This window comes from Ixodes scapularis, unplaced genomic scaffold, assembly GCF_016920785.2.
Source record: "Ixodes scapularis isolate PalLabHiFi unplaced genomic scaffold, ASM1692078v2 PGA_scaffold4__175_contigs__length_147842914, whole genome shotgun sequence".
Taxonomy (NCBI): Eukaryota; Metazoa; Arthropoda; class Arachnida; order Ixodida; family Ixodidae; genus Ixodes; species Ixodes scapularis.
The window spans coordinates 129,900,574-129,927,623 of record NW_024609879.1 but is presented as its reverse complement, the minus strand read 5'-3'; the positions used below and the strand labels follow the sequence as shown (position 1 = coordinate 129,927,623).

The window sequence follows — 27,050 nt, the reverse complement described above, 5'->3', positions numbered from 1 at the left end:
TCGTTTATATCCCCAGAGGAAAGGAACTTAAAAGTAACAATGTTACTTTTTAGGAGCGAAGCTCCTTAGGGGCTAGCCATGTCCGTATGTCCGTCCGATGTCCGGCGTCGGGTGCTCGTGCTCACAAGCACGTGCTCCCGTGTTGGTGTAGGGAAAAAAAAACAACAACAACAACAACCGTATCTCCACGTGGTGAATGATGTTGTTTGGGGCGAATCTCTGGTGGTGCTTGTCTGCGTAGACGGCGAGCCGCAAGCATGCCGAGCCTTTTGTTCATTTTCATCCATGTCAGAAAGAGAATGTGTGGTATGGAACGGTGGGGCAGTTTGATACTTAAACCCATGTTACGGATAAACAAAAACAGGAAGCGGGATGGCCAAAAAAACGCGTTTTTCGCTTAAGGCTCGTCAAATTATGAGGCGCTGGAAAAATGCAGCCTTCTGCGTTAAGTCCTTATTTCGAACTCTTTTTGTTCGCCTTCCGCCCACTGAAATGCATGCGGGAAGGGCCTTAGAACGCACCTCGTATCGATGCGCCGCAGCGTTCTTCCGCAACATAAAGTTCGTGTGCTTTCCTCGCCGTCACCATGCCAATGAACGCCGAATAAATAGAAGCACGCACGGTACCGCTACACTTTGTCGACCCGAACACTGGTGCGCACACCAATACGGTTGAGGGCACCTGGGCCCACGTCAAAAACTCTCTTCCAACTGGACGGCGCGACAGCCACCATTTCACTGGTCACCTTGCAAAGTTCATGTTTTGGAGGAGGGAGAAGGCGCGCGGAAACAATGATAGATTCCAGTCGTTCGTCGCCGCGGCCACCAAATTCTACAGCCCCGACGCAGACAGGGATTCTGACGGCCCCGGTGACTTCGAGTGATCCGCTGCGCTGAGCCCGTCACCCGCCTGCGCGCATAAAGACGACTAATGCGCCAACCGCTCGTCAAGTGCTCGTTACGTCAGTTATAGGTTCTGGTAGCGGTCTAAACGGTCCTTTTCAGGGCTCCATATTTTGCAAACGGAGCTGTCTTTTGAATGCGGCACCCCATGTCTCTGTAAAAAGTTCACAGGAAAGACCCAGCAAAGGTATGTGGTCCCCAACTTGGATATCGCGTGTTATGATTCAAATAAAAATTGTTCTTGCTTATTTCGCGCCTTTGATCCCAATAAATTCCGCCGTTGCAGTCGTCCCGCGGTGCTGTTGCTCGCCCATTCGCTGTCGGCGTGCCTCAGCTTCGTTGTCTGTGCTAGCGGTGCACTGGCGAAGGCGACCTTTGATCCGAATAAATGCCGCCGTTGCAGTCGTCCCGCGGTGTTGTTGCTTGCTCGATCGCCGTCGGCGTGTCTCAGCTTCGTCGTCTTTACTAGCGGCGCGCCGGCGGAGGCGGTTGATCTGCCAAACCGCGTTCGGCTTTGGCTATACTCTGTTTCACCTTATGATGTACCGCAGGAAAGGCTGCAAACGCGAGCTCCTTGCTTTGGGGCACATCTCGGCGGCACAAGCTCTCGTGCATTAAGGGCAGCAGCCAATCCTACGAGCTCGCGCATCTAGCCTTCGCTGCGGTACAACATAAGGTGAAACAGAGTATAGCAGATGGCGTTCGTAAAATGGCGTCAGCTGTTGTGGCTTCACGTGGCGGTACCGTGCGTGCTTCTATTCATTCGGCGTTCGTTGCCATGGTGACGGCGAGGAAAGCAGACGAACTTTATGTTCCGGAAGAACGCTGCGGCGCAGTGATACCAGGTGCGTTCTAAGGCCCTTCCCGCATGCGTTTCAATGGGCGGAAGGCGAACAAAAAGAGTTCGAAATAAGGACTTAACCAACACTTAACGCAGAAGGCTGCATTTCTCCAGCGCCTCATAATTTGACGAGCCTTGCACGAAAAGCATGTTTTTAGACCGGAGTTTGTATATAGTTTTTTTTACAACAACATGGGTCTAAAGTATCAATGTGCCGAAAGTGGTTATACACGCATTTGAGCTTTTCACCGCAGCGTGACATGCATGAAAACGAACGAAGGGCTCGGCATGCTGCGGCTCAGCGTTTACGCAGACAAGCACCACCAGAGCTTCGCCCCAATCAACATCATTCACCAAGTGGAGATGCGGTTGTTTTTAAATTAAACATAACTGCAACGAATTACTTTTTCGCTGCAGTAACTTGAAAGGCCCGTTCACGCTCTTGCGACCTCTTAAACCTGGGTTCCTTAAAACTTCTTAAACCAGAGAACACACCGGCGCCATCTATTGGGAAGCAGTGTAAACTCGGCGGTCCGGCATATTTTTTCTTATTTCTCGCGCATTATCCTGTCTTTCTTGGCTCGAAAAACTTTCGTCAATGTTATAAACGAGCCTTTCTATAGGTATTACGCACATTTGACATCGGAAATCCCGCAAAAGCTTCGCTCTTGTGAAATGCAGTTCCAGGGTCACCGCATAGATGGCGCCACAATGCCTGTGTGTTCACTCATTCTAAAAACATTTAAGAAGTTTTAAGAGATCTCGTCTCTCCGAGTCGTACTCGGTCGCAAGAGTGTGAACGGGCCCTAACAGTAACTTCGCTACTTTCATCTAAAAGTAACTGTGGCCGTAAAAAAAGTTTTAAATAAGTTTTTTAAGTCTGGTTATTGGAACTAAGCCAAACGAAGGAAACAAATTGTGGCCAATTGCTAGGTTAATATATTGGATACTTGAGACGTTACAGACAAGCGTTTATCGATACTCGGAGTTTCCAGACGCCAGATGCCTAAGCTCACGCCACTCTTCATGGGATAGTTTGACGCATACCATGCGTACACTTGTAGGATATTACCGTTGATCGGGGCTGATAAACCTGGCGATCTTCCAGAGCCTTCCATACTCTCGAGCGCCCATCCCTCAGTGCGCACAGGTGGTCGAGCTCCTCCTCGACTACCTACCTCGCCCTTGCCTGCCCCTGTGGTCACGTGACCTCCCGTTAACCAATCAGCGTCGAGCACCTCACTCCTCCTCTCCCACCAGTCAACCAATCAGGGACGAGCCTCGCGGCTACGCCTTCATCCAGGCTTCACTTTTATCTGGGCGTCACGAGATGCCGAACACCTAGCCAAGGAACGTGTCCGGTTGAAAACACTTACGAATGGCCCAATTCGTGAGCGGCGAAGTGAATGCCAAGGTATGCTTCCCCTCGGTCTTCAACAATGGCAAAGTTCGCATACGTTGAACACGCACCGCCGACTTCTGCCATGCCTGAAAATATAGGTTAAAGAGCATTATAAAAAAAAGTACTTCACAACCTAGATTTGGTACGTCTCGTCAAGTCGTTGGTCACTAACTCTAGAACGGAGTACGTACATTAATTCGCTTATAAAATTGAGGACTAAGGTTAACTGTCTAGACCTAAATCAAAAACAAAAGAAGCACCATCATGTTGACGAATACTTAGGGAGCAAATTGTGTCGAGCGCGAAATACAACTTTGCACAAATGGAAGTCATGTGGCGTAACCAGCCTTGGGCAAGTTACTTTTAAAAAAAGTTATTCGTTACAGTTACAGTTAATTTTAGAAAAAAAGTAGTGAAGTTAACGTTACAGTTACCGCTACAAAAACGTAACTCGTTAGAGTTATAGTTACGTTTAAAAAGTAACATCGTTACTTTTCAGTTACTTTTTTTATAACACAAAAATTTAGAAAAAACGAGAAAACGCCCCTCGCCGAGTCTTTTTGCATAAAATTAAGAAAAAGTAAGCTTTTTATTCATATTGTAAATTTGCAGCAGTTGCTTTTTGAAATTAGCGTCTGAAAGTTTCCATCGTTTGATGGCGAACACGTCCCTGCCCTTGCTGAACACACCCCGCGGAAGCAGAGCAACGAGCAAACACCGCGCAAACCTCAGTAAATGCTGCCTCGACTGTTGACGTGACACCGGAGTAGTGGCGAAAATCAAAATACGAAACATTCGCAGTGCCCTCCGCGTGTATTGTTGTTTTACGGTTGATTCACCCGATTAAAAAGCGTTTGCGCAGAGAAAAGGCCAACCGCAACATAGGCAGTGATTCAAGATACTTCTGGCGGCTTTTCGAGGTGGCAGATAGAGCTGATGGTTTTATGGACCTCGGATAGATGGCGCCACTAAAACTCCGTATACCGTAATAAAAGTTGCGTCGACGATGCCAGGTTTTTGGCGAATTTCTATTTATGTTGGAACGACAAGATTTATAGAAAAATTACCTTTTATCGAGCAGGTATTCGCACAACTTGCTATCTTTCTACAAGACCGGGCGCTTTAAGTCCGTGCTCCAAAGCGCGAAAGTTTGGCGCGATTGTTTGGCGCTCCTTTCACTAAACGGACAGGAGTGTCACCGGAGACTGACACTGGAGCGCGCTCTTCATGCACCGAGAATTTCTCGGAGCGCGAGTGACTCCTTCGCGCTCCGTGACGTCACGTAAACAAACAAGATGGCTGCGCTGCTGTTGAGACCGTCGAGACGAGAGGCGTAGCTGGACCACTGCCCCCTTTCAGTTGATTAGTGCTTAATCGAGCAGGTAAAAATTATTTGACTTGAAAGCTAAGACAGCAATTAGCGTTCCGAAAAAAAGTTTGTGCATCTCGCCTAAAAAAATGCAGTTGTCAAAGGGTAGCGTGCCGACAGCACAGCGACAGGAAAGTTGTCGAGATGAAGAGATGCGAACCGCTCTGCGCCTTTCATAATGCTTAGCCCAGCGAGGAAAGATACTTTGATTTCAAAGCCGAAACATCAGCGAGCATCGAGGAAAAGGTTTGTTCGTGCGTCTTGACTGAAAACGAATTGATCTATCGAACGAGCGTGACGATAGCTCGGCGACAGAAAAGTTGATGAAAAGACAGTCAGACCGCTGCTCTGCTTAGAATGCTTAGCCCAGCCGCAGCGAATAAAGATACTTAGATTGGAAAGCCGAAACACCAGCTAGCGTTCCGAGAAAGGTTTGTTCTTGCATACCGCCTAGAAACGAATTGACGTGCAATCGAACGACGGTGTGCCGGTATCGGCGTAGCTTCCGTCTCGCTGCGAGACGGAACCGACGGAACCTCGGAATCTCTGACAAATTTGAGGGTTTCCTGCGTCGACGAGCAGGTTCAAGAATATTATCTTTAATTTAAATCGGAACAGCGTACATAGTCAGTAAATGATCGGCCAAGGTAAACTTCCACATATGTGCACAAAGCGAATCTTGAAGCCTTTCCGGAGTATTAAAACGTCCGTAGAAACTTCATAACGTCGCCGTCTTTTTGCTTTAGAATATGCCACTCCACACGGGCCTAATTATTTAAAATATTTTCGGCTTCTGTCACCCGTATTTACGGTCGGGAGGAGCTCGTGTGGCTCGTCGATAGTTTTTGGCCGTGTTCCAGAACTTACTCGATCTAACTCTAGGGTAAAGGTGGTTATCGAAAACCTACCCGCGTCCAGCGTTTCTCTGTTTTTGTTGTCACGTGACATAATCCGCCAGGGTAACTCGGATCCATTCGAGTAGGTTTGGAACCGGCCTCGGTGTGTCGCGCTGCTCGCGCCATGCGTCGTTTCAATTAATTTCATTCATTAGTTCCCCTTAAGACCCATGATGGGTATTACAAAGGGACATTGGCAAAAAACACAATACATTAATGCCACAAGAAAAAAAGAATGAATTCAATGGGCGTATCACAGGTACAGGTAACCAATAACAGCTTCGGCGAATTTTTGAGGGCCGTTACCGTGACCACGGCTTCTGGTAACATGTTACAATTTTTAATGGCGAGCTGCAAGGATGAAAACTTGTAACTATTAGTCCTGGGAATGTCTAGGTGAAGTTTGCAGGAGTGGTCAAGTCGGCAAGAAATGAAAGAGGCAGGTATGCAATAAATAGACTTATGAGCTGGAGAGTGGTAGAAAAGTTTATGGAAGTAGTTTTAGTTGTCATACAGCTCTACGTTCTCTTAGAGGAGGAAGGCTGAGAATTGACTTCAAGGAGGTAACGCTTACAGAGTGGTTATAATTCCTTAGGATGAAACGTGCAGCTTTATTTTGGATGGATTCTAACTCGTTTTCAAGGAAGACTTGGTGGGGGTTCCAAATGACAGAAGCATACTCTAAAATGGGGCGTATTAAGGCGTTATAAGCTACAAGTTTAGTTTCCTCAGATGCGATATATGGAGTACGACGCAGAAAACCAAGAGATTTGTTAGCTTTAGCGGCTATATGATTGATATGACATCCCCAAGGGAGGCTACTGGTTGGAAAAACTCCTCCCTTAGCGAAAACTAAGACGTTTGAAATATACCCCATTCTAATTTGAGTGTATTTGAAGTGCAGTTCATATTTGTAAGCACACAATAAATAGACCGAAAATATACACTTCTTTTTTTTTACTTAGTATAAAATATATTTCTGAAAATATATTAAAAATACCTTTATTTAAACTACATTTGAAGTTCCCTTCATGCGTTCTGAAATATGTAAATAGTAAATTAGTAGGCCCAAAATACCTTTCACATAGATTTTTTAAAATATGCATTTATTTCATGCAAAATATACTCCAACCCTAATAAAAATGCAGCAATGAAAAGTATGCGCAGAATACTTTTAAAATACCTGGAAATGGTAAATACTGTTCTGTCATGCTCTAAGTATCTTTTGAGTGCGATACTTTGGTAGTCTGAGTTAAACTACCAAAGTATTGAAAAGCTCGCCTATCAGAAGTTCACTTCAAGCAGATTTGGAGTACACTGAAGCACATAAACAAAACATCTGATTAGTTTGTCAATTGAGTTGTGCAGCATATCGCACTGATAACTCAGCCCAGTTTTTGTTATTGTTTCCTTTTTTCTATCAAGAACAGACCTGATGAGTTTCTTGCGCACCAATCACAAACGGAGATCGGGAACTACAACCACAACACTTGCTGATACTGGAAAGCTTCAGCAAGGTGCTGTGAGCAGATATTTTTGGTGTGTAATCGTGTTAGCAAATGTTAGTTCACTGAATGCGTATACTCACCATTGTACGTAGTGGGAGTAGTGACTTTAATATAGCGACGTTAATGACCATATTAAATAGTCAACTAGTAAAGAAATTAAAGCAAAATAACTATTTTAAAGTGAAGAAACTAGCTTCACTCGCTTCATCCTGGGTGGTGCTACGCAGAGAAGCAATACAAGTTTTTCTAGGAGCCGTTTTTATGGATATTGTTTGAGCGACTGCGCCGAATTATTATTAGCTGTATTAATGCTTGTAGTAAGAGATATCGTCCACGAACTTCAAAACACTGTTTCCCCTTTGACAGACTCCCGAGGAGAATATTGAATACTTGGAACCTTAATAAGTGCAGGGCTGGTGACCGGCCAAATGATCACCTTAAATATGGAGGCTATGTAGGACAAAGATATAATTCCTTGTCCCTCAAAATGCCGTTTGTGCACTAAAAAGTGCACAAATGGCATCTTGAGGGGCAACGAATTATATTTTTGGTATATCTAACATTTTTTCTGATTAATATTTATGATATATTTTGAATACCTTTCGCACGTATTTCGAATGGGAACAAAATAATACAGAATGAATACAAAATGAATATTCGTATTAAATATATTTCAAGTTCGTTTCAAGTACGGCCTCTTTTTGCTGAGGGCTAGGTATTTATAATTCATAACTTTTTCTACACAGGCGGTAAATAAACTGTAATTGAATACAGCTCGAGGGAGCTTGTTTAGTGCTGAATACCATGAACTTAGTTTTGTGAACGTTAATTTCCGTCTGCCATTTCCGACGCCGAGACTCAATGCTAAAAAGGTCATCTTGCAAGGGAATACAATCTGCTATATTAGTAATTCTATCATATACAACACAGTTATCAGCCAACAATCTTAAAGTTGAGTTAATACAATTAGGCAAATCATTAATATAAAGCAGAAATAACAATACCAGCACGGTTCCTTGTGGTACACCTGAGCGTACTTCCATTGATAAAGAGGCCTGATTATGAAGAGAAACATACTGCGTTCTAAATGTTAAAAAAATGATTCTACCCATCTTATTACACCTTCGTCAATACGGAAGGAGAAAAGTTTTTGAATTAGTTTAGTTGCTGAGCTCGGAGTATGAAACTCGGAGCGTCAAAGTCGTAGTAAAGGAGCGCCGACTTAACGCGCCCATTGACGTCATGCCGCGTGGTTTTCATGGCAGCCACTCGCGGCTGCAGGTCGGGGAATATTCTGAAACGGGTTTCACAAGCAACGATTCCATGGCCGAAATCGCTGCCACTAGCGGCGCGGCAGCACGGATCGCGAGGTTTCATTTCACATGAGCGTTTTCTGCCGTTGCGATGGCCAATGTTGCTTGTAGCAATCAGATGCGCACAGTCGGTTGCAGCGTTTTCTAACAATAAATTTAATGCCTTAGTTTTTAGTTTCCCCGTTAACTCCACCTTCATAAAAAAAACGTTTAAATACCTAATAAACCTTGGTCTTATTTGTTTATGCCTTTTTTTTTCTAAACTTCGTTGTCACAAAGGTCGAAACTTCGGATCATCCTTGTCAGCGTCACAGGCAGCGCCTTCCTCTGATGTAAAGACTCCAACTATAATATGGCCGGCCCGAACCCCCTGGACGTGTAAAATCGTTAAAACCCGCAGTAGTGCAGTGGTTTCATACCTGTCTTGTTGATCACTTTCACGGCCTCAGTCACTTCTTCCCAGAGCTTCTCTTTGGTCCCATTGTTCTTAAATTCTTTGGGCTGCGCGTCCAAAAAAAAAAAAAAAACCCCATCGCTTCGACACTTCACTGATAAGCAGCTCATTGAACTGGGCGCGACACATTTTGTCTTGTTTGGTGTAACCATCTGTGTTGGAAAAGACACGTCAATGTCGCTCAGTACTTATTTTTCTTCTGTTTTCTCACTAGCGCTCGCACAAGCCGCTTCCGATTTGCGTCTCTTGCGCTCGCTACAGTTGGTACTCAGGCGAGGAAAGTAAAAAAGAGCCGCGTAAATCATTAAGAAAACAAATCCCGAGGAAGGGGGCAACAATCCTCCTCCTCCATAATATCCTGAACAGTTCCGACTCAACTGCTGAAGCAAAGAAGCTCGACTCGCCAGAAAAAAGAAACCGCAAATTAGTCGCTTGCGTACTTTCTTTGCTTGTCTGCTTCAAGAACGTGAAAACGCCGTCGTCCTAGGCGCCAGCCTTACCGCAATGTTTCGCCTCCCGTCACGTGATTTCCCGCCGCGCTGTGATTGGCTAGCGCGAAAGCTGCCCCTCTGCCGAGGCGAATAATTTCCACCCTGGTGGAACCGTGCCGCTAAGCAGCTGCGGCTGGGCAGAGCGCCGCGACGGCAGAAATTGTGCCGCTCTAGGGCCAAAATCGCTGCATGTGAAACCCGCTTGATTTTTGCCTCGCGATTAGGCGGCGGAACCGCAACATTTTAAAGGAGGGAGATGTGTTTTCTCTCGTTTGTGGCAAGATAAACAATGTCAAAAGTAGAAGATGCCAAATCTTTCAACGTTCAAATCGTTGCGCTGTTCCTTTAACGGCTCCGCTGTGATAAAAGTGCGAACGGCGTCTCGCATCGTCACTTTCATAGTCACTATCATCGTCACGGACAACTTCAGAAATACAGGGTGCGGTCAGTATCGAGTATACTATCATGATTGCCTCGGGGTCAATAATACTGCGAAATTAGCCGTTACGAACACATAAGAAGAGCAGCTTGAAACCTTGCTTTTCTTCAGCTCATTATATTGCTCATTATATTTCCGGGTTTTTACCTCCTCTAAGCCCGCAATTCCCGAAAGTTATTTCTTTTACGTATATTGATTGGTCATTCACTAAGAACACAATTCCCGTGTCTTTCTTTAATGACTTGAGCCAACGAAAAAGGTTGATCGGCATAGATAACCAATACCAACTCAGTTTCAGCGGGAAAAATAGACCATCGGTGTAAGGTACTCTTCGTTCTCTTTATCGGTTTTATTAAATAAAGGGAGACCAACGAGTGGCCTTTAGGCTTCATTGCAAACCATTTGACGCGATGAAGACCTTAGAAGCCTGGTTATTGTCGAACGGTTAACGCAGCTGCCTCATGACGTCTTCGGGAGATTTCGCCCCTGCGCAAGGTTAACCACACTTCCTGAAGAATTCCGCGGAAATGATATTTAAGGAAAAGGGTAAAAAAAAATACAATATACAAACTGTTCGCTGTAGTTTCGATTGTTACGTTGTCTGCCGGAATGGTAAAAGTGCACAAGGTTTTTATTATATTGAAAAAAAAAAACACGACATTCCATTTATCTAACATAACAGATCTAAAGGACAAAATCATAGCAGATCTAAAGAAACCAGCAGTGTACAACACTGCGCTCATATTCAGTTATTAGCATTTTCTCCACACTACAATTGTGGCGGTCGGTGTATGCGGTCGGAATGACCGCATAATGCCTTTTCGCTTCCTTTTCTGGTCGTTGCTTAGCCTTTTGCTGTTACCCCAATTACCTTTTTATGAAAACACTGTCATTGCCTGCATCTTCTAACCTTGACCACTGCCTTTCTACCGCACAACCCATAAAATGGGCACACAACTTATCAAGTGCGTTGCTGATTGGAGATCTGACTACACCTGCTTTTACTGATTTAGCATGACAACTTTTCCTACTCAAAACGGGTTTTGCGGCCATTTTTCCGTACTCCCAACATTACCCCCCCCCCTCCTCCACGTGAATGTGTAAGTCCAGAAATTGTAAAATACCATTGTTCGCCTTTTCTAAGGTGAACTTAAGTTCCGGCACCGCTCCCCTCACTGTCTGTTACAACTGGAGTATATCCTTTTCGCGAAATGAGCAAATGAAAATATCATCGACATATCTCCTTACAAAGGCCGTACTCGATGAAATACAATTCAATTTATCCGTTTCGGCAGCATCCATGTTGTTAAGGTATATTTCTGCTAGCATTGGAGCAACCGATGAACCGATACATACGCCATCTTTTTGTACAAATTTGCGTTCATTATACTCGACTACCATTGCCTGGAGATACAGATCAAGAATTGACAAAAAAACTATCCACCGTCAGTGGACCTCAATCCCACTTTGAGATTGAGGTCACCGTTTACGGTCGAGGTGAAGACCAGTGTGGGTAGGATTGTATAGATAACAAAGGTTGACCTTGTGACGTCGATGGTCGGTTGTTAGGTTGTGGCTATATAGGACATTGAGGAAATAAACGCAGTAGCTGAGTTTGAGACGTTATTTTCCCCTGTCTTTCTTCTTCGACATCGTTTCCCTGCTTTTACCTCAGTCTCGGGTTTTCTATATCATGATCAAGAAAGGGCGAATAGCGCTGAGTTAGCACTGCGCTGTAGGTGTTAACAAGCGTTTATAATGATTGCACTTCGTCCATCCTGGTGCGAACGTAGAATCTATGTTGCCAGTTGTCACCAGCTTTCACAACGTGCCTGATGCAAAATGTAAAAAAAAAACAAAAAAAAACGCTTTTCGTTGATGTGCTTGCTTAAACGGTTCACCACAGAGCAAAACGATATTAAGATGCGCACGTCTTAACACCAGGTACACTACTGGAAAGTTTGTTATGTTTGTATGTTTGTAATTTCAAAATTTCAAAATGATGCATAGATTATATGCCATCTTGATTAGTGGGTCATGCACTGTGAGCCCCCATTGGACACGAGTGCTTCATCAGGATTCGGCCTGTTCGAGGACCGAAACGCATTCCTACGAGTGCTGCGTCATTGCTCGGCCTGAATTCGGAACCAATCACGGGCTTCATGCCGGAAGCGATGAGACCAACTATTGGCGGCTGCGCATAATATATGCATCATTTCGTAATTCAAAAAGGATCTATTTAAAACCATATGCAGCTGTCGAAGACGGCGCCTGGGCAGTTTTAAGCACCGAGAAGGTAGCACATGATCAAATGTCACGTGACAGGAACGGGCCAATGGCCGTCTTTGCGCATCGGAAAATGGTGGAAAGGAGTCCCGATGCTCGATGCATATTGTCCTAATCCTTCTAGCTGAGTTCTAGAAGATGCTGAATAACTCATCGTTATGTTTAAGGTTTACCTCAACGTAAGTCGCAACACCCCGAAAAAAAAAAAATAATCTCCGCTAGTTCACGTTCTTGCATGAACTTTACTCCGAACCGAGCGTGGAAAACGTTCCCTGCTAATTTTTGCCGAAACATTCCCCGCTAAATTTAAAGGGGTACTTTTTCCGCCAAATTCAGCGGGGAATCGTTTCCGTTAAATTTGGCGGGAAATGTAGCGAACATTTTCCGCGAACTGGGAGGGGAGCTGGAGAGGTATAGGGGCATACCCTTCCTTCCGTACCCTCCCTTCATCCTCCTCAAGAGCTGCGCTCTAATTCGGCGAAATGCAGGGAGTTGTAAACTAACACCTCTTAGAAGAGAAGGCCGTAGCGCTCCGAGTGGCTAAGTTACAATGTCGGAGAAGGAAGGCCATGGCGCAACTACGTGAGAAAATATCTGGCATCGACGTGAAAAAAAATTTTTTTTCGTCGAGCGGCGCGGTGGTGTTTGTGCGCATTTATCTGACATTAATATACGTTTTGAAAGCGCAGTCTTGTACAATTTATTATATATATGGGTGATTTCATCTCAACTCAGGCACGGATTTAGGGTCGAATTTTTAATTTTGACGAAAAAAATATATGTTTTGGGTCAATTCCTATAATAAAAGAAGACGCAAGCGGTTATTTCGTCGGATTTTTTGTTCTCAAGTCATGGACCGTTGAAGCGGTCAAGGTGGAAATTGATGTTTTTCCAGCCTCTCGGAGGTGCCATATTTTACTCCATCCCTTTTCCCTACTTTTTACGCTACATCAATATAACTTTCTTGGGAACACTCTAGACATAGGCTTTTTCATGCTTATTAAGCGTCTAGGTCATAACATTCTTAATGATTTTTTTTTCTTTGTCAAACCACCTCTCTGTGACGATATTTGACGAAGTTCAGCAGGCTGTGCTGTGTGACCTAATCAACATATTTTATGATCTTTATATCACCGTAAAGCACCAATTATGCTCTTTCTTTTGAGTATAATTTCAATATTTTGCCACAAGTATATAATGCACTACATGTGCATGAAAAACGAATATTTCGAAAAACTAGCAAGTTTGGAGTCGATTTTCTAAAAAACCCCACTCTTTATTTTTTTCATTTTTTATTCACAGTTAGTTAATATAGTAGTCTATCAGAAACTACCAACAGAAATTGTAATATATTGTTTGCATGGCCGCTATTAAGACTCGAATGTCGTGCTATGAGCGTTTTGAACGGGACTTCGCACAGGCGCTCTGCTGAGCACAATTTTGGCCTATATAAGGTTTTCTTTTTATCGTTAGCAGTTACCTAATATCCAACCATAAACATTAAAAACAATTTTGAGTAGTGCTCTTAAAAAAAAGTTACTTAGAAGTCCGTATTCACAAGTGCGAGCGCATCTTTTTCTCCCAATACGGGGGAATGCAGATCGTTAGAGAAGTCCTCTGAGGCCTTTTGCTTTCGGCTCCTAAATTTTACAGATGCCACCCCAGTCAGCCGGCGTGTATAGAATACTTTATCTTGAACATCGCGGGGCTACCGCCTCTATCTTCTTCGGGGTCCTGGAGCCTCTAAGGATTATGCCTTTGGATGCGACCGACACGGAAACCCTGATTGTCTGTCTCTCCAAGCTCCCCTCTTCGTCCTTCTAACACAACCGTGCCACTAATCCGTGGGCACTAAAAGAGAAGCCGCTGCTGCGTGGCACTCAGATTACGCGCGAGGCAGAGAGCGAATGTTTAAAGGGGCCCTGCAATGACTTTTTGACTGGTTTTTAATTTGCAATGAACCTGAGCTACTGAACGTAGCAACTTAATCAAAATTTTATTTTATCAAATTTCGCTTTATTTTAAAAGTTATAGAAAAATTAGAATTACAAAAACAAGCAAAAAATAACCTCCTTCATGGCGTCGTAGGTCCTGGCTTGAGTGGCCGTGAACAAGAGGAGGAGTAGTGAGCTCATCGAGCGCTCACGGCTGCCACACTCCGTGTCGACGGCTCGAGAGGGCGCCACTAAAGCACGTGTTGGATAGGTTGTATGAAGCGGGCAAAAGCTCGCATTGCATTTGCTTCGCGACTAAACACTAATTCGGCGTAACACTTCATTGGCCACAAACTACAGCAAACACGGGGTAAAGATCAGTTCAGAACGGGAGTCACTTCGCGCTGACGCACCGACAAATGGCCAAATCGCCAGCAGGGCCCGCGCCGAAGGCCTTTGGAACGTTCGGAATCGGTCGGATTCTCGAGCCGGTATACGACCGCAGCGCCGCCGCGGACATCCGGGACCTTTCTACGCTCCTCGCTCGCCGTAGCCTCATCCCACTAGTTCTCTCTAGTATGCGCCGTTTTTTCCGCCACTTGGTGGCGGGTATGTCGACGGGTCATTTCTTGCTTCCGTACTTTCTAAACTGCATTTGTTTCTTTTCTGATCTAAAATAGTGAACAAAAACTACTTTCATACATAATTGAAACGGTTCGCGACACTTATATTTTGTATCTCGACTAAAAAAAAAAAGCTTTTAGCGGCTTTGACCAGTGGCAAGCCAAGGACCAAAGACGTCACATTTTGCGCGCTTTCGGTACCGCGGGTCGCCCTCGTCGGTGGAGGAGGTTTCCGCGTCGTCCGGTTAAAATATGACGCAGTGATATTTAGTTACTCTCTCCGTGCCCGCTGGCTCGCCCGAACCCCAAGAGACGTGGAAACCGCAAAAAAGGTAGGCGCTTAAATATGATTGCAGGGCCCCTTTAAGTATGGATCGACGGGAAGATTGGGGACCCAAAGGAAACCGAATCTCCGCACGTCGTCTAACTGATAATAGCCTTCTCGGTCCCTTTCTGGATCTTTACTTGAATTCCTAAGCCACGGCGGAAAGCTGGTACTCATTCTACCTCCGTGCTGTCTGAGCTGGATGAACTTAAAACTGCTCCTGCTTTCAGAAAGCCAGAAGTGTTCGTTACTGCCATGGCTAATACATTATTCAGTTCAGACCGGAAAGTGTGCGCCGACTATTCAAGGAGACACAAGAGAAGAGTGTTTTACGGACGCCATTTTCGTCAAGTCTCGGAGCTAAACCTAAGTTTTCTTAATCAAGTTCAACCGGCTGAGGACGCCCAGCGCGTAAGCCCTGGAGATGTTCTGTGCAATAACTGCTACACAATGTTCTTGGGTCAGATTGAAAAACATAAGCAAGGACAGGAAATGTTGTCATCAAGCTCATCATCATCATCCCTGAAACCAGCGGACAGATCATTCGTTGGCGAGGAAGCCCTGGTCCAAGGAGTGTCTGAAACAATTGATGCTACCGAAGTAAGTGTGACACCACTTAAACTCCCTTCTAGCGTGACCCCACGAAGTCGTACCGGCTATGTTAAGCGAAAAAAATCCGTGATAACCGCGGATTTCAAAAAGAAAATTGGTCGTAAACTAAGTGACGTGTACGGAGAACCTACGGGCACAGACAAAGAAGATCCATGCTCCTCGTGCTCCGACTGGGTCAGAAATTTACGAGCAGCCTACGTCAAGAGCGCGTCGCAGCTAGAACGCTACCGCCTCTTAACTGTCTTTCCATCTAACCTCAAAAAGAAAGATATCCTGAAAGCAATTCCTGAAGTGACGAAGCATGCTTCGGACCAATCAAGAAAGCTGAAAAAAAATGGGGGTCTGGACGTCACCTGACCCATACCAAGGACATGCTCTCAACAAAAACGATGTCGCTCTTGCGTTGACTTACTACACATCAGATGCGAAAGACTGCTGAAGACAAAGCCCGAACAAGAAGGATGTCGTAAGGCTTTTTATTGATGGTCAGGAAGTCTTCGTCACGAAGCGATTTATGACGAGATATATTAGGGAAACCTACAAAGAATTCAAGGCGGCCAATCCCGAGTCAAAAATAGACCTAACAAAATTTTATTCTCTTCGGCCCAAGTAGGTTAAGAAACACACTGTACATGAAGAGTGTGTGTGTGTATGCTGCGCCTATTTCATACTCTGTCTGACATCTCTGTCAAATGCGGCGGGGAAGACCATGACATTTGAAGACGTCCAGAAAATTTTTCTTTGTGAAAATCCTTCCCAAAACTGCTTCTTGCTGAGGTGTGAAGCCTGTTCGAACCGGAAGGACATATCCCTCGAGATGCTAGGAATGAGCGCTGAAGATGAACTGGAGTTGGCACTGTGGGAATCTGGTGGCGAGTTGGTGAAAAAACATTTGGGGGTCACTGCTTTTCTTAACGAACTCAACAAGTGGACGAAGAAATACATACCCCGCTATTATACTCGGCGCGCACAACAGAGAGCAATATGGCTTGAAAAGCAAATGTGAAGCCACGTGTCGTAGTCCTCCACTTTGATTTCGCCGACAACTGGAGTATTGTGCTCCAACGTGCAGTGCAGGGATACCACTGGAAAACCAAGATGGTGACAATCTTCACCTGCGTTGCGACGACCACGAAGGGAACACTAAGTTTCGGCGTCGTGAGTGACGATACCTGTCATGATTCTGCACACGCGCTCTTTGCGCTCACAATGATTGAAGACAGGCTCGCGGAACTCTTGCCCGTTTTTTTGGAGCTAATCTATGTTTCGGACGGCGCTCCAAGCCATTTCAAAAATGGGCACCAATTACACGAATTTCTGAAGAAGTTTGTTGTCAGCAGGTGCATATACTCGGCGTCAGGGCACGGCAAAAGCGCGTGCGATGGAGTGGGTGGTGTGCTGAAGCATCATGCGTCACTGCATAACTTGAAAACAACTGAGGTGAGCTCCATAACTAACGCGCGTACGTTCGTTGAAGCTCTCGGCCAGAAAATGAAGGGGATAACGCTTCTCTTCATCGACCAAGAGGAGCTGTTCCGTTATCGGGAGCTTAAAAGGAAGGGGTGGGACAAGGCAACCCCATCGAAAGGCATCCAACCATCTCATGTGTGGAGCAAAGCAATGGGGGAAGGGGGAGGTGATGTGTTCCTAGAAAGAGTTTACCAAACCCCAGAATAGACAGAGCTAAATGGTGGGACCGTGAAAAGGCCGAACCGTTTCAACAGTGCGTTCATCCTTGTCCCCCTGTGAGTGCGCGCTGTGTGATCAGACGACGCGCCATAGACTTTGACACTGAACTGACTGCAATTTGGACAAAGCGAAAACTGTCTCAGAATCGCATCAACCTATTGTCTTGAAATATGCTACGTCGAAAGATGACTATCCCTATCCCAGGTGTTTATCACGGTTTTTGTGTGAGCAGCCCCGTGTAGTATTGAAAAGGTACTGCGTCGTCTATCCGTAAACCAGACGGAATTTGGCGGTGTTCAATTCGTTTTAAAGTTCATATTTGTATTAACTTTGAGTGTATTTTATGTTAATTAGGAGTATATGAGACATTTGGTCAACACATTTTGGTATATTTTATGAAATGAACATGTTTAGGCTACAACATGAAATATTACTTCCCTCCTCTGGTTACGTGTCGCATCTTGAGTTTAAAATTCCGAACTTTATATGTAATTGTCATATTTTCTTATGTCAAACAGATATGCAGTGCATATGCATATGTGCGATTTAGTATCTGACGCTTAGGAAGTACGGTCTATTTTGTGCACATACGGGCTCTTTAGTAAAATAACGAGCATCTCGTGGCGTGTAAGGACGAGCATGTCGTGGCGTGTAAGGCTTCAAATGCGTTAGTCATGTGTTTAGGTTTCATTTCTATTTGCAGTGATTCATGCCAGGTTACTTGGACTTTTCCCTCGTGACTTAAGTTTGTCCGTGAGTTTAGATGTTACGTACTTCTCCGTCAATACACAAGGCGAAGCTCACACACCTTTCAAATCACCCCAGTGCCAAGTAAATAAATATTGTAAGGATAAATATTGTTACTTCACTTGCTTTTACGCTCAGATATTGTGGTAAGTATTAACATTAAATAGAAAGCTTTACATTGGCCAAAATTCTGCTCAGCAAAGCGCCTGTGCGAAGTCCCGTTCAAAACGCTCATAGCACGAGATTCGAGTCTTAATAGCGGCCATACAAACAATATATTGCAATTTCTGTTGGTAGTTCCTGATAGACTACTATATTAACTAACTGTGAATAAAAAATGAAAAAAAAAAAATAAAAAAGTGGGATTTTTTAGAAAATCGATTCCAAACTTGCTAGTTTTTTTTAAATATTCGTTTTTCAGGCACATGTAGCGCATTATATACTTGTGGCAAAATATTGAAATTATACTCAAGATAAAGAGCATAATTGGTTCTTTACGGTGATAAAAAGATCATAAAAATATGTTGATTAGGTCATACAGCACAGCTTGCTGAACTCCGTCAAATATCGTCACAGAGAGGCGGTTTGACAATAAAAAAAAAAATCATCAAGAATGTTATGACCTAGACGCTTAATTAGCATGAAAAAGCCTATGTCTAGAGTGTTCCCAAAAAGTTATATTGATGTAGCGTAAAAAGTAGGGAAAAGGGATGGAGTGAAATATGGCACCTCCGATAGGCTGGAAAAACATCAATTTCCACCTTGACCGCTTCAACGGTCCATAACTTGAGAACGAAAAATCCGACGAAATAACCGTTTGGGTCTTCTTTTATTATAGGAATTGCCCCAAAACATATTTTTTCGTAAAAATCAAAAATTAGACCCTAAATCCGTGCCTGAGTGGAGATGAAATCACCCATATATGATATAAACGTAATGTACAACCCGCTACCAAGGTATAAAGCACCAAATTCATATTTATGATTATCCCCGTAACCTTGGCACTAGGTGCAGTCCCGCAGCTCCCCACTTTTCGACGAATCGGCTCCGATGCGGCATCTTCCCTCATACGGGCTCCGATTCTGGTTAATTTACGTTGTATGTAATGTGCTGAGTGTCTCAAAAGGAGCCCTGAGACCTTTCATAAGGGAAGGAATTACCGAAAAAAAAATTAGTCATCGCCGCAGGGAGCGCACGCGAGCAAGAGATGGGTCGACGACGTTAAGCCTTTCGTCCTACACTGCTGTCGCTACTCTCGTGTGCGGTTCTTTTGATACTTTTCTTCCCGTCGTTTTTCTATCGTCACCGAAGTCTAAGGTAGTTCTTTTGTGTTCGCTTGATACTACGGAATTTACGTGGATTCGCATAACAAGTCCTGCTACTGTTTGAGTGACATGTGTGGCAACTAGCCAACGAAAACACTGGTCGATTATCGATAGACCTCTCTCGGCAGAGAGAGACTTCTTGGTGTTCGGGTTCAAATGTTTTCGTCCCGGAAAATTTCGGGACGCACGGATACGATTGACAGGTGAGAAACAACCTATGTACGGGCTTTCTTGGTCATGTGGGACACGAATAAAAAGCTGCAGTCGTTTTGGGGGCGAAGCTCCGTGTGTGTCTGTCCGGCGTCCGTGCTCACATCGATTGCCATCCCATCTGTCTTCTTAAAAAAAGAAAACAAAATGTTTGCGCAGTCGACAGGATTTGAACCTGTGCGGGGAGACCCCAATGAATTTCTAGTCCATCGCCTTAACTACTCGGCCACGACTGCGGGACGATAGGGGGCTCTGAGATGTGTTAGTAACTCAAGAGCTAGGAGTGTCATGGATGAAACGTTGCATGTAGCCACTCAACGTCGATACAGGAGAGGGCGCTGCGCTCAAATGCGTATATAATCACGTTAAACTTTGCATGCATTGGCTCAACGTTTATAGACGAGAGGGCGCTGCGGTCAAATGCTTAACTGCGTATATAACCCCGATCTATACCACACATTCTCTTCCTGACTTCGGCTTCTAGCGTATCCAAGCTGATCCGCTAGAAAAACCACAGGCTCTGCATTTCACCGACCATAAAGCTGTAATAATGAAGTCGAAACGCAACCTGGAACTCCGCACTACCTATGAGCAATAAAAAAAAATCAGCGCCATCAGCACTACCTATGAACGATAAAATAAGTATCATCAGCACCACCAGAGCTTCGCCCCAATCAACATCATTCACCACGTGGAGAAGCGTTCATTTTTTTTAAACCTTTACATAGGATGGAATTTCGTTCTTCGTCGTTATCCGTGTGCAGTTGCGTCGACATTTGTAAGTATGCGTGGAAATATTCTAGTTTTCACTGGGACGTAAATAACAAGCTTGTGTAATTATTGAAAGTGCGTTGTTTGTGCTTATGTGTTTATTTATACTAATGTTATTTTATTGCCTTCACCGCGTTTATACTAGAATCTTAAGTGTATTAAGGTAATAGTGTCATTGTATACAAAATAAGCTCTATGTTATTCAAAGGCAGCTCGAGCCCATTGGGAGAAGTAAATTAGTTGACTGTAAATAGTAAGTTTAGTACCCCTGGCACACTGAAAAGTTAATATATTTTCATTAAATGATACGGTAATTAATCAGCTCGCGGTCTTGAGTGATTCTACGAGCGTCGCAAGCTGATTTGTCGACATCATATATTCATTCGATCGAAATTACATTCATTTGGCCATGAGGCCGGGGTAGAATGTGAGAATTCACTTGCTGTACGCGATAACATCGCTTACATTATCGTGACACTTGTCTAGCCGTGTTCGTGTTGACTACGTCTACCTGATTTTTAACTGTGATCTGTTTTGTTGTGTCCAATCACTGCGTTTCTCGCCATTTTGTCGAAGTATTTCTGTATGAAACGTGCATTCCTACAGCAATAATTGCTGGACTCGATGTTTTCGAATAGACGTCTTCTACGCATACCTCGGGCCATTTCGTAACGATTATTTAGTGGCGTAATATTTTGTCTTTGTAATAAAATATTTCTAGACCCGTGGCTATGTGCATCTTTAATTTGTGCTGATAAGACACGCGCATGTGACTGAAAGTGCGTTACGACGGTCGATCCACGCGCGTTGCCTTCGTTTCGACGCTCGCAACCCGATGGCCTTCCTTTGCGACGTCACGAGAAGAGCGCTACAGCCTTCTCTTCTAGGAAGTGTTGTGTGAACGTCTTTCATTTTTTTCTTTGTATTCTCCCCTCCCCCATTTTTATGTAAAGCCGAGAAATGGGAGATTTAAGGATAATGAAAATGAATGAATAAATGAAAAGTCTGTTCCTGTGACCAAGGTTGTGTAACCTTTCTCCTCATTCTCTAACATAAAAAAAAATGTTTTTTTTTTTATTTTTTAAATGCGCTCGTTGGCTAACTTTGATAGGGTAGAAAGCCCTAAACCCAAGAGTCAGACGTCACAGGTTGGCGATTTAAGTAACGAGCTCTTGCACATCCTGGAAGCTTTACCGATTGTCACGACCACTCCACTAGACCGGGGCAGGAACACCGGGATGCTTGTTTGGAAAGTTGCCATCTGCCTGCTGGGCACTGCTACAGGTAGGGTAAAAATATTAACTCTTATATCTGGCAGTTTAAAGGGGCATTCAAGTGTTTTTTGTAGAAGCTTATTTTTAGTTCCATATTCTTGGTCAGGTTTCAACCAATAAAAATTACCAATCCTAGATGGCAAAGGGCCAATAAAAATTACCCGTCCTAGATGGAAGTTTAAAGGGGCATTTTTGGCTCGCTACCACCTACCTAAATTTTCATTAATGAAAATAGTTTACTTCGTTGTCTTTCCCAACTATACTAATATTGCTCAATTGAGGCACGTTGTGCATTCTATTTTGAGAAAGAAAAAAAAAAGAAAAAGTTAAATCTTCGGGTGTAAAAGACGTAATGGAGTAATTATTGTTTAAACACGCCGTCGGACGGCGCCTCCTGGTGTCTGCCCCAAGGTGCCGAAAGAGGCTTTGATTCTATTTTCTCTGAGGAAATCGTCCGCTCAAGTGTGCAATTTCTTTTTTTTTTTCTTTAGGATGCTTAGAGCCCGTAGATTTTCATCACTATAAAAATACAATCTCAGAATCCGCTTTAGTGTCCGGAGTTTTCCGGTGTTTTTTTTTTTTTTTTATTCTTTCTGTTGCCAGCGGTTTATTATGTTCACGATCCTTGCTTCGCGACTAATTCTTCGGCGTTCTTATCGGCTAATGCCGCATTCTGATTGTTTGCGGAGTTATTATAAGATGTGCGCGACTTGCCACAAACTACGCTTCTCAAGTTGTTCAAAACCATAGTGGACGCCATTTGCGCAGCTGCAATCACAAGTCAAAACACCACGAATCGTAGCAGCCTCGCAGCTTGTATATTCCAGTGAACCGACATGTTCATCGTGTCACTCGGCGGATGTTCACTGCATAGATCCCAGTGATTGGCCATCCCCATGCTCTACAATAAAGCAGTAATGAAGCCAAAGTCATAGTGATTGAACTCTACATTTGTGACAATGCGTGACTCAATATTGAGTCACAATTAGCGTAAATGAAAGACGTTGACTTATTATGCTGTCGGGGATCGAGTCACAACTAAGCTTACACTCTCAGCAATGCCTGCGCGTCTACTTACCGACAAAATACTCGAAGAGCTAATCCCTATGATCTACGAAATCAGCTCAGCGAATGATGAGGCGGAACATCTGTTTAGACTTCAAAATTCAGTCTGCGCTGTGGCATTACGCAATGCTAGGATGACGCTTTGCCTTGCGTAATGCCACAGCGCGCAGACTTCATTTTTAGGACTAAACGGATGTTCCGCCTCATCATTCGCCGAGCTGATTTCATAGATCGGAGAGATTGGCTTCTTGAGTGTTTTGCGGGTAAGTAGACGCGCAGGTATTTCTTAGAGTGTAAAGAAAAGTCGTAGTCCTATTTTGTCGTCGAGAATCGTTAAATTAGTTTATAAAAGGGGTGGTCGACATGTTTTGCCTCCGAGGCTGTAACTTTTTCATTCAGCGATGTAATTGAAAGATGTTACATTCGAATGAAAGTTTGGAATCTCCATTTTCCCAAGAGCAGATAACATCTCGATATAGTCCCCTCCGGCGGTAATGCATTTCCACTACCGGTGCACTATTCTCCGCATGCCGTCGTAGACGATTCATGACGTCTGTTATACCTCTGTCAAACGGGCACGAAAAAGGACCTTTGCGCCAAAGGCCTTTAGGATTTTCAAATGACCTTTACGTTCTGCCGTACCAGACAGAGCCAGTAAATGCCATTTAGACGATGTTTATTGCGATTGAAATCTCGTAGCTCGGTTCAAACGCATAAATCACGTTTACGCCAGAAAAATATTATTTTGGCGATATAAATATTTTTTTAAAGTTTTTTGTAAGCCGACAATATATTAAAGAAGACACAATGACGAATTCAGTCGAGTGATGACAACAAAGTACACTTTATGACCAAGGAAAGTGTTTTTTGGCAATTAGCGGCCACCCTGGGCGTCTCCCGCTCATGCAGTCCTATCGTTGCTCAGCGCTCCCGATCGTTTCCGTGCTTCTGCTACGCTTTTGCCATGTCCGGTTCGGCGTTGTGCTCGCGCTTGAGGTTCATCGCACCTGTCGGAGGTCCTCCAGCCGACCCTCTCGTCGATCCTCCCAAAGTCGTATCAGCGCTCAGGTCGCCTCAACTCTCCAATGGAAGCGCGGCGACCCCTTCTTACTGGTGGACGCTCCTTTGTCGTTCGACGTATCGCATGACGCAAGAATAAGATACAGAAATGTATATGTAAAAAAATATTAAATATATACAATATATACGCTATTAAAGGATGGTAAAATATAAAGCAGAGAAATAAAAGCTAGGTAACTATGGTTTTAAGGGAAATCCAGAGGAAGAAAAACGAACTGCCGAAGCGGACGATGCGAGCAGGCGACGACGAGGCCTACTAGATAGCTGGGGCCGTGAGTACAAAAAACTATTAGTAGAGCGAGGTTTGTAAAGAATAAACGTGAAACGCGCACTTTTTCAATAATAAAATTGCAAAAGCATTGATTTTAGATGTCAGTACGATCTTTTATTTCAATTCGCTTCTCTAGTGTAGACCACTGCTGACGAGATTATACGCCTTAGCAGCCGTAAAAGAGCTGTGGCACTGCTTGAATGACATTTACACTAAAGGTTCTTTGACATAAAGGTCCTTTTAGGTGCCCGTCTGACAGGAGTATTAGACTAACGCCGCAATGGAGAAGCTGCAGTTTCAATATGTTTTGCGTCATTCACCTTACAGCCCGGACATCGCACCACTTACTTTTGGCTGTTTTCTGAGATAAACAAACACCTTAAGAAAACAGGCTTCGCTTTCGACGACGGGGTTACCGATGCGGTGCGCCAAACTTTCATTCGAATGTATCATCTTTCGATTCCGTCACTGAATCAAAAAGTTACCGCCTAGAAGGCAAAACGTATTGATCATTCGCAGCAAAGAATCACCAGCAGCGATCAGCACCTAATACAGGAGGACCATATCAGTGACAGCTTAAGAGTTCAGGGCGAGGGAAAGGGAGGCTGAGGATAAGGAAGCAGATGGATTGCTGGAGAGGAGGAAACATCCCTCTCGCTCCAGCGGTCCGCCTGCTTGCTCCTCCCCAGCCTTCCTTTCCCTCGCCCCGATCTCTTAACCTGGTAACTAGCCTCCTATCCGGAGGGAAAAGAACAATAGTTTCCAAGTAACGCACAAAAAACGCACAAAATCAGCAAAATGGTGGGTTTTTGTGGTATCATACATAATCCTTAAAAAGCGTCATTGAACAGACTCTAACCTAACTGTTTGACTTACGCTTACGAAATTACATATACTAGAATAACCTTCAATCCTTGTTGAAACTAACGTGCGAAAATGGTGCAGTATTCAAGAGTAATTGTAGGAGTGCTTGAGGGTGTTATGTGTTAATGTTGTCCTGTGTGCGTCTCAGTCTCGGGATTTTGTTGATTGTGAAGTCCCTTTATTTTTAACATAGAAAGGACCGTTACAAAAAGCCGTCATGAAGAATCGTCGCAAAGAACCGTCACCAAGAACCTGCACAAAGAACTGTGACATTACGTAATATCGTGACCTCACGTGACGTCCTGAGGTCACCTGACTGTGGGACATCACGTAATGTCATGAAACCATGTGACATCTTACACTCACGTGCCATTCTGACATCGTGTCACGTAGCAGTCGTGTGACCTCATCACGTCACTTGACGTCACACACACACACACACACACACATAGCATGCATCCAGCTCATTTGCAACAGGCTCTGTGCTTTCCAGTCTTTACCAGCATGACCAAGCTTATTGAAGTAACTTTTTCCAGGAACTAGGATCGGGGAGGCTTACGTCTACCCGCGGATTCTGGAGGAGAGATCTTCAGATGGCCTCAAGCTGGTTTCCGTCGACGGGAAGAAGATTCTCAGGCTGGAGAAGGCATCCGTGCTAGCCGAGACCCTACTTGTGACGTCATACGACGAGAACGGGCAAATGACGAACACACCAGTGAGTGCACGCCATATCCGATACGCGATTTTTCGAAACCGGGTGACGCCATGATTACTTCCAGACAAAATCAAAACTAAACCAACTCTTTCTAGTGTTCTTTATATCATGTATAATTGTTTTTTTTTTGGAGAGATCCAGATAAAATCTTGTTCAAAAGTTGCTCTAAGAGGCGTTAACAGGGTGGTTTGTGATAATTTAGGCAAATTCATTAATTATATGTGTGCCTATATTTTCGTCATTTTAGATTCAAGTCGAAGAAATTGAGAAGCACCACTACCGTGACAGGGACCAATACGCCTCTTTGATGGTGCGCGACACAGCAAATGGCCTCGAAATGGTAATATTCATACTGCGTTTTGCGCCATAATTAACATAATTTTGTGATAATTGAAATTCAAATATTATAATAGAAAATAAAAGTGCGAACGGCGTCTTTCATTGTCACTGTCTTTGTCACTGTCATCGTCACGGACAACTTAAGAAATACAGGGTGCGGTCAGTATCGAGTATACTATTATGCTTGCCTCGGGGTCAACAACACTGCGAAATTAGGCGTTAAGAACACTTAAGAACAACAGCTTGAAACCCTGCGTTTCTTGAGCTCCCGGTGATTATATTTCCGCTTAATGACTTGACCAAAAAAAAAAGATTATTCGGCGTCGATGACCGATAACATCTCAGTTTCACCGGGAAAAGAGACCATTGATCTAAGATACTGTTCATTCTTTTTATCGATTTTATTAATTAAAGCGAGACCGATGAGTGCCTTTTATGCTTCATCGCGAACCAGTTGATGTAATCAAGACCGTAGAAGCGTGGTTATTATCGAACGGTTAACGCAGCTGCCTCATGACGTCTTCGAGGAATTTCGCCCCTGCGGAAGGTTAACCATGCCCTCTAAAAACTTCCATAAAAATGGTATTTAACAAAAAATGTTAAAAAAAAATACAATAAACAAATTGTTCGTTGTAGTTGCGATTGTTATGTTGTCTGCCGGAGTGGTAAAACTGCATAAGGTTTTTATTATATTACAAGGGACACGACCTTCGTCTTATATAACGTAACAGGCCTAAAGGTCAAATTCATAACAGATTAAAGAAAGCAGCAGTGTACAACATTGCACTCATATTCAGTTATTAGTATTTTCTCCACTCTGTATGCGCAGGGTGTTTACCGATGACCTCGCCGACCAGTGAAACAGCAGACGTACCACTGGGCTTGTAGTAGATGTTTATCGGAAAGAATCATCGTAGCTCTCAATATCTTCAAGGGGTCTCAACAAAATATCTCGAAACAATATCAAGCCTTTTTTTCTTGTGCGTTCAAATGAAATTACATTTTTTAATGATCATTCGATCTATTCAATACCTGCTTGACTTCAAAGTTGAAAAAAGAATACTTTACTAGTGGGGATCGCTTAACCTTCTGCGTTAAAAAAAACAAACAAACATAAAAGAAGATTATTTCTTATAAAACAATACAGCTAATTTCTAAACCGAACAGTAAAATCTAATGAGTATCACATTTGCCACAAGCAAGTGGTCGCCGGTTTTTATTCTTCTTCACTTTGAGGAATTAGTAGATATACTCATTCATTGAAATTAGCAGTGTTGCGAAATGTGCACGTTTTGGTCACAAACT

The 27,050-nt window shown here is 43.8% G+C and overlaps 1 protein-coding gene across 1 annotated transcript in view; it reads left to right on the top strand.

Moving 5' to 3' along the window:
• Positions 1 to 21,375: 21,375 nt before the first annotated feature.
• LOC120838147 (A disintegrin and metalloproteinase with thrombospondin motifs 7-like) overlaps positions 21,376 to 27,050 on the top strand; it is a 51,992-nt gene continuing 46,317 nt past the window's right edge. Inside the window, exons 1-3 of the mRNA XM_040207922.3 lie at positions 21,376 to 21,421; positions 25,228 to 25,406; positions 25,654 to 25,746. Coding sequence (XP_040063856.3) covers positions 21,376 to 21,421; positions 25,228 to 25,406; positions 25,654 to 25,746 — 318 coding nt within the window. The remainder of the gene's footprint in view (positions 21,422 to 25,227; positions 25,407 to 25,653; positions 25,747 to 27,050) is intronic.